We start from the raw sequence: 7,793 nt of genomic DNA, 5'->3' as shown, positions 1-7,793 counted from the left end.
TTATTGAACGACACGAAGCTCACGAGCGAAGGTGAGCAAAAGGAAAGACAGGCATTATTTACAGAAAGGGTCCTTGCGGGATCGAAGCACCTTTTTTTTATCTCTCTCCTATTTTTCTTTCTCTCCTGTATGACGTTGAGATGTGGTGCTGCGCTTCAGCAAAACAACGCTTTATTAATGCGTCAGCATTCCTCGCGGCGTGGCCTGTCTGTAGCCACGGAAGTGGAGAGAGGTGCTCCTAAGGGAGAGGAGGAAAGGGCGCGTGGACAACGCGACGCGGAGCTCCGGCAGCGCAGCTCTGGTGGTCAACAGATTCAGACGTGTCTGCGCGGGCGCGCATTGGTTATAAAAGTTGTGCGGCGAAAGAAGGCTGAGGCTGCGAGACGGCGCTGCCAATACGAATCTGAGGAAGCAAGAAAGGCTCCTTTGGCTGCGGTAGCGTTTGTGAAGGGTAGTTAAAGGTTTGTGTACCGTTCTGAAAGGGTGTTCCCAAAGTGTTTTCAAGTTACCCGTGTTGCATTGAGAAGTGGAACTTCTACATAGGAAGAAATTGGCAGGAATAGTAAGAGCAGCACACCTGATGCGATACTCTGTAACGTCACTTGGTTAGGTGAGATGAGCTCACAAGGTGGCGCACGTGTGCTGGTTTTCATTTCGAAATCGGATATTCTTCGGACAGGCAACGTAAAGGCGACGGATACAGCGTGCTTTTAGAAAAGCGTCCTACCGACACCAGGCCCGCAAATTGCACTGGTGTGAAATATGACGCCGGTCCGCTACCCGCGCACCTCACTTTCAACCCGCAAGGATGCACGGGTATCCGCGGGTGCCTACAGGTCGTGCAGGACTTTAATGATGAGCGGGGTATTTCATAGCGATAGGCGATACCCTAACACCTTACTTACGCTAATAGATACGCTTTAGATAATATAACGATGAGCTTCACGCTCAAGACCAAAGTCCTTCTAGGGCAAGATTCACTCAGACGTACTCATGCAGAGCAGGGGGGACGGAAAGAGAACGATAGGAGTAGCACCGAAGATTATTGAAGGACAATGACATACAGATATAATTCCTCTTAAGCATTACCGCATTACTAAAATACTCTTAATAGGCTGCGCAGTGGAGTGTTGTTTATAGTAGCACCACGGTACGTCTGTTACGCTACACAAGAGCACACCACGAACTATTATTAACTTTTATGCGACTTGGCAGGGGAATCACTCAGGAGGAGATGACCACAGACCAGTGACTTACAAGGTATCCGTGTGCACACGGTCGCGTTTAGGCAACAGCCAGCGCAGGTGTTGTCTCCTATACTGGCTGTCCGAGGTACATAGAATGCTGTCCTACCGGGAGGTCCCCATCATCGGTATTATATTATATTACGGGCCACGAAACATAATACGCGTGGCATCTTCTCTAACTAGATGCTACTGACAGACATCGAATGCCCTAGTTTAAACTACCATGCCCTGGCTTTTCTTGTAATATACATAGAATTTACAAGAAAATAATTTCAGCCACAAAAAAAAAAAAAAAATCCTGTCGACCACCAGTGCTTCCCTTGACGAAGACGACAAAACGTGGAAGACCGTGTGTGACACCACGTTACAATCTCTACTGCACGTTCCAGCTGAGTCAGTTTTGTCGGTACCTTTTGGACAGTTCGCATCAAGCAGCAGTGACTGGGTGTTCTGGAAGCAAGAATTACAGACCTCGCAAATATGGAGAAGCGGGTACGGTCGAACCCGAGAGATCGGAGGAGGGGCAAGAGAGGGCCTGTGGTGAAACACGCTGGACTGCCCGTGGTGAGCGAAAACATACCAAATTACCTCACTTATAGTCACTATGCGAGACAATAGATGCAACAACAGAAAAGGGGGGGGGGAGTCATAGTTGTGCAACGTTTTGTATTCTACACCTCATTTTACCCTAAGCGTAATCAGGTCAGTTGTTGCAGCTGGTAAAAGAAATGACTCAGAGAACGCTATACGGGTTGGTTCAGCACCGACATTGTTCCATTTGTCAATCGAATCCTGGAGGGGAATGTGTGAGCAAGCTATGTAATCTGCACTCGGAAATGACCTGTGTATAAATATTGCGTGTCCCTATATCAAGCCACTTTCACGAGTCTTTATTTAGGTCTATATCCATCCTTCGGAAAGCCGTTCGCAACAACTTACTAAAGTACAGCTGTCTATTCAATATTTTTGCGAAGTTTTACGTTGTGAGAAAACCATGACGACGAAGGCACGTCACGGTCGTTGGTCCACGGATTAGTTCTGGCCCACTTGACATTAGCTCTCTGTAACCTTACCTCAAGGCCCCCAGCTAGAGCTTAAAGGGACCGTAAGGTGAATGGGAAAGCTATGAGAAAGTGTGGTTTTACTGAAAGCTTGTAACTCTGATGCTTCGGATACATAATAGCTCTACTGTACAATGAGCATGTTTGCAGCAATCAAATTTCAAAGATTGCTACGCCAACCAAAGCTTGCAGACTCGAAGACGTGGCAACGCTGGGGCGAGTCGCGCGCCATCTATTCAAACACAACTAGGCTAGCCATCTGGCAGGCCGAGGCGCGCTGCAATGTGCGCTTTATCGCCGAAGACGCGTGGTTTGCGCATCCCGGAACTCTACACGTAAACCAGGCATCCGTAAAGATCGCCTGGATGCGAGTTTTGCAATCGAGGAGCACTGATAGCAAGGCGACTTTCACAGCTTTCATCTTCTGGCCACACCACTCACGGCAATGGATTCACTCTCAGTCCAACTTAGGCACTCAGGCCAACTCACGCAGAAGAGCGGAGGGAGAGCGTAAATGTGGAAAGAGAGAAAGGCCAACATATGGTACACATGTTCTCACAGGTTACAAGAGATTAAACCGATCTGGTCAAGAGCTGCTGTAATTCCGTAGAACAGGTCTAATAGCAATTGGCAACCTGTCTCATTTGTATAGTACTCAACATCACGTGATACCTGTCCGCCAATCTAGGGCGGCCGCCAGTGTTCCCGGTGGTGGACGTCTGTGGACGCTGCGATCACGAAATTATCGGTCTTCAAAACCCATCAATACGAAAATGATGAACAACTGATACGTAATGGAGTGCGTGTGTCATCACGATTCCAATTTGTACCTGGTATTACATAAAATCGTGGAGGTTGCACTTCACTCTACAGTCCCTTTAATGTCCCCCGCGGAAGACATGTCTAATCGGAAATTCGACTGGGCATCCGTTCTGGGTGATAACTCCAAGGTCGTGCTGAAGACTGAGAGGTGGTTCGTTCCAGAGTTCGAGGTAACTCGTTCCAAGTAACTCGTTACTGTAACTAAGTTCTTTTTTTTTTTCTTGGTGACTTGTGACTTAACTCTGTACTTTTACGCCGTGGTAATTTTCAGAGGAACTCGTTCCTTTTTCAGGTAATTTTGCCAAAGTTACTTAAGTTCTAAGTTACTTTTAACTCGCTTTTCACTCACGTCCACGTATTTTCTTGCTTTGTCTCCGGTTCCTTCATGTCATCGTTTGCCATAAAACGTGATATTCAAATCAATGACAGTATTTTATTCAGGAATTAAGAACCGCTGCCATTGAAATGAAGCTGAACCACTGTGCGCCCTCAGGGAAAAAGATGCAAAGCGTTCGAATAGACCTCTACTAGAGAAACGTCATCATGACATTGGTAGACAGACTGAAACCGAAACAAATCGGAAGGAGAGGGCTGGGTTCCACGAACGGACACTTCTTCGCTGCCTCCGATTGAAAGAGATGCATGACCGAGGGTCGCGTCCCTGTAAGGGACCATATCGTAATCCCCTCAAGACCGTGGCTTTCGGGCGCGTCCTTGTTCACCTCTAGCTTCGAGCGTAGTTCAGTTCTACCAAATTTTGGCGCTGTCGAACACTATGACATCATTTGTTTACAAACAGGGAGAGGTATATTGTTGGACATAAACGAAAACGATCTAAGCGTGTTGCACTCCTCCGCAGGCAACTCAAGGTCTTATCTGCTCACGTGCGCTGCACCTGCGTAATGCTATTTTGTGCCCGAAGTAACTTGGAAGTAACTCGTTCTTTTTTTAAGTAACGCAGTAACTACGACTTACATTTCAGGCTGAAGAACTTAGTTATTAACTTAGTTACATTTTGCACACGGTAACTTTACTTTTAACGAGTTCTTTTTGACGGGTAACTTCTCAATCTATATGGTTCGTTCCCACTCACTGCGCTGTCTGAGGTTTTCCCTGGGTGTTCAGGCAGACGTTTAAGACTGCTGTCGGCACAGTTCCCCTGAAATCGTCCCAGGGCGCATACTAACCCCCCTGTCCACCACTCCTTCCTGCTGTCCTCTCTCCACGTCTGTACGCAGCTCATAGCGAAAGTTTCCTCGTGGCGATAGCAGAGCATGGGAAAACAATATCGACTGGTCGGTCCGCAGCTTTTCGGGATCCCTTTTCGCTCCCTGGTGTACAATGCGTGTTCCACTGGTTGCATCGAATTCGCTATTCTGCTGGTTGTTCCGGATCAACCCACTCCGCAACCAAAACACCTTTTTTGCTCCGACCAGAAAGTTCGGCGAATCACTGTCATCGTATCCGGTTCTTGCGAGGCCGAGCAATAATGAGAGTCGGGCCCGACTCGCTGAGTTTGCCTGATGTGGGAGCTTGGTCGGAGCGGCGTTGTCCTTCGGTGATGGATTCGGATCCTGACCTTCCACGGGAGCGGGATTTTGTTGCCTTGTAGCGGATTCGGGTGCTTGCTCCAGGTGGGTCAATCGAATTCACTCTATAAGGAAATTACACCGTCACCCTATAGGTCACTTTGAGACCCTCGATCAGTGACGCGATTATCGAAAATATATAGAGCTGCCTCAAAACGGCACAGTTCGATAATGCGTCGGTATCCTAGCTTCATGTCTGCTCATAAAGTGACACAAGAGATGACGACATCGTTCGTGACCTATAAGCCTTCTGCATATCCCAAAACTATGAATGAGGCAAATTGGAAGTGTTCAACAAAATCTGGCGAACTTATCAGATCGAAACTTGTTCGAGGTATACCGAGGGCGATTCAAACTAGACCTTATTACCAGTTTTCTGCCAAATCTTCCAATTATACCTTACGTGTCTCTGATATGCCCAGGACCTCGTATATCACGCCCAGAACCATCACGGCAACATCTCTACGGGGCACCCGGAGCCGAAGTCCGCACAGGACGAATGCCCGTCTCAAGGTTCGAGTCTGTCCTGGACGTCAGCGAAGCCAACACAGCCGACGTCCTCCTCCGACAAGCCAACCAGTGTCTGTGACACACCGAGACAATACAAGTGTCCTGTCATCCAGACGGCCGTCTTGTTCACATTCTTAGGAGCCGTCATCGTGGTCCTCGTACTTAATACAAAGGTTAAGTCCTATCCTGTGGCTGCGGTCATCAACTGCGGAAGCAATGCTTGCCGAGAGTACGTGCAATATTTGCATGAGAGCATGAACGAGACTATCGACCCTTGCGAAAACTTTTATGGTTATGTATGCGGAAGAATGCAACGCGCGAACTCAGTCCGTCAAACTGCATTCATGAGGTTCAGGGAACGGGTTATCCAGAAGTCTAGGGCACGTACAGCAAGTATGACTCAGTCTGCAGTTGAAAAGGCCGCCTTGTTCTACCAGAGTTGCGAAAACGTCTTGAAATACAATGATGACGGCGAGCTACCCCAAGTCAAGGTCATCCTTGCGGACGCTGGAATAACCTGGCCAACGCCAGCAAGCACACCTGACGTGCTGTTTACGATGCTGCGGCTTTCCTCTTACTGGCTCTGGGACACGTTTATCACCGTAAAATGGGTTCCACGTTCTGGAAAACTCGCAACACCTTTAAGTATTGGACCTTCACCTCATTTATCTACTCTACTTAGACAAAGAAATGCCATCCTCAGAGCAAAAAGGTATTTTGATTACTTCGTCATCATTTACGAAGCGTTCAAAACATCCAATAAAACGGCTAATGCCGCATTCGATGAGCTCGGAACCATTGAACGCGATGCTGTTCCGATGTTCGAGGCTAGACTTCATTCAGATAAAAAGAAGGTAGAGACTACAATTCGTAGATTCAACTACACTGCTCCAGGGATCTCCCGCGAACGCTGGTTCCAGGGCTTCAAGGCGCACTTTTACGACCTCTTGGCGTCAGAGCCTGTGGTGGTCGTAGAGCACGTTCGCTTTCTCCGTGTTATACCGTTGTTGATTGATAAAGTAGGGGAGGTAAATCTTCACCTATACTTGAGCTGGACGGTCGTGCAGAGGTTAGTGCTGCTGGGCAACTCAAGGCTCCTTGTGAACTATCATGGGACATTAGAAGCTGCTAAGTTGAACCATAGATCTTTCTGCTACCACTTGGTTCAAGAAAAGATGGGCTTCGCTTTCCTTTCGCCCTACGTATCCAGTATTTATACGCCACTAGTGAAGAACGACATCGCGAACATTATGAACAACATATGCTCAACATTCGACGACCTGTACAGGAAGAGCTTCGACCCGTCTGACAGCTTGAGAGCAGCGCAGCAACACACAGACGCCGTGCTGAAGTACCTCGACATGTTCACGGAGGGTAACGTGGACAGGTATTACGCGAACTATTCCTCCATGACTGACAAAGTGGTGAAAAACTACAAGGTGTCCTGCGACGGAGCAAGAAATAGTCAGAGGGATGGGTACGTCACACTTGCCCATTTTAGAACGCCAGCAGAGACCGAGTTTACATTTCTCGACGACAACAAAGGCGAGTTCCTCTTGGCTCCTAACGTACTCGAGCTTCCTTACTACGACGAGACTGTACCCGTGACCATTAAGTACGCCGCGTTTGGGTCGTTTGTTGCAGAGTCCTTGACGAAGCTACTGCTTCACACCTACACTGAATGGCACGCAAATTCCCGCAGCAAAGTGCGTCAGACAATCGACTGCGTGACGAGGAGCAACCCGTCCTTGAGGAGGGATCATTCGGACGACCTACAGAACCTCATCGTCGCAGCAGCAACTATTCATATTCTCTTATCGGCGATCGAGCACAGTTCAAGCTACGAGGAAGGAACGAGCATAGCTCGGACCTACAGGAGGTTCTTTGTGATCTGGTGCTATGTCTTGTGTGATACCGGTGGTGACAGCGAACTCTGTAACGGGCCTCTGCGACACGTTGATGAGTTTGCGTCTGTGTTCGGGTGCGCTAAGAATAGTTCAATGAGAAGTGAGCTATCCTGCAAAGTTTTTTCTGCTTGAACATTTCGAAGCTCTTCTTCTGGCTATGATTGCATATGGTGACAGCGCAATTTGTAAACGGCCAGATCTGCGACGACGGGCCTGTCACAAAATGAATTTCGTCTGATTTGCTTTCTTCGCACTTTTGTACTAATGACCTGATTATATCGAACTGAAGTCAAGTTGATAGCTAACAGGATTAGGTTTGATAAACTGCCTGGGGCATGTGATTCTACAATGGTAATTCTATTCCCTTTGCATCTGGTGTCCCGGGTTCAATGGTCCAGGTGCTAAAATGGCTTCATTTGTGGCTTGGCGGCTCCAAATTCGAACCATTTGTGAATCAATTAGACATCATATAGGGGCAAGGCGCTGTAATACGAAATAAATCGTTTGTAATTGTTCGTTCTTCTCAATCGCTGTTCTGATGAACTGCAAATGAAAATTAACCAGGCATTTGGCGCAGGGATCAAGCTTTGCTCAAATCGTGCACACTTAAGCGTGTGTGGTCTACGGACACAAACGCTCGCAGAAAAGCAAAACTGC

The 7,793-nt window shown here is 47.8% G+C and overlaps 1 protein-coding gene across 1 annotated transcript; it reads left to right on the top strand.

Moving 5' to 3' along the window:
- Positions 1–1,606: 1,606 nt before the first annotated feature.
- On the top strand, positions 1,607–7,429 carry LOC135389981 (endothelin-converting enzyme 1-like). Its single transcript, XM_064620012.1, has 2 exons — positions 1,607–1,811; positions 5,142–7,429. Exons 1-2 carry the CDS (start codon positions 1,728–1,730, stop codon positions 7,266–7,268), a joined length of 2,211 nt encoding a protein of 736 aa, XP_064476082.1. The 5' UTR covers positions 1,607–1,727; the 3' UTR covers positions 7,269–7,429.
- The last annotated feature ends 364 nt before the right edge of the window (positions 7,430–7,793 follow it).

The sequence above is a fragment of the Ornithodoros turicata genome, chromosome 3 (assembly GCF_037126465.1).
Source record: "Ornithodoros turicata isolate Travis chromosome 3, ASM3712646v1, whole genome shotgun sequence".
In the NCBI taxonomy this organism is placed as follows: Eukaryota; Metazoa; Arthropoda; class Arachnida; order Ixodida; family Argasidae; genus Ornithodoros; species Ornithodoros turicata.
This window is presented reverse-complemented; position numbering and strand designations above follow the sequence as displayed.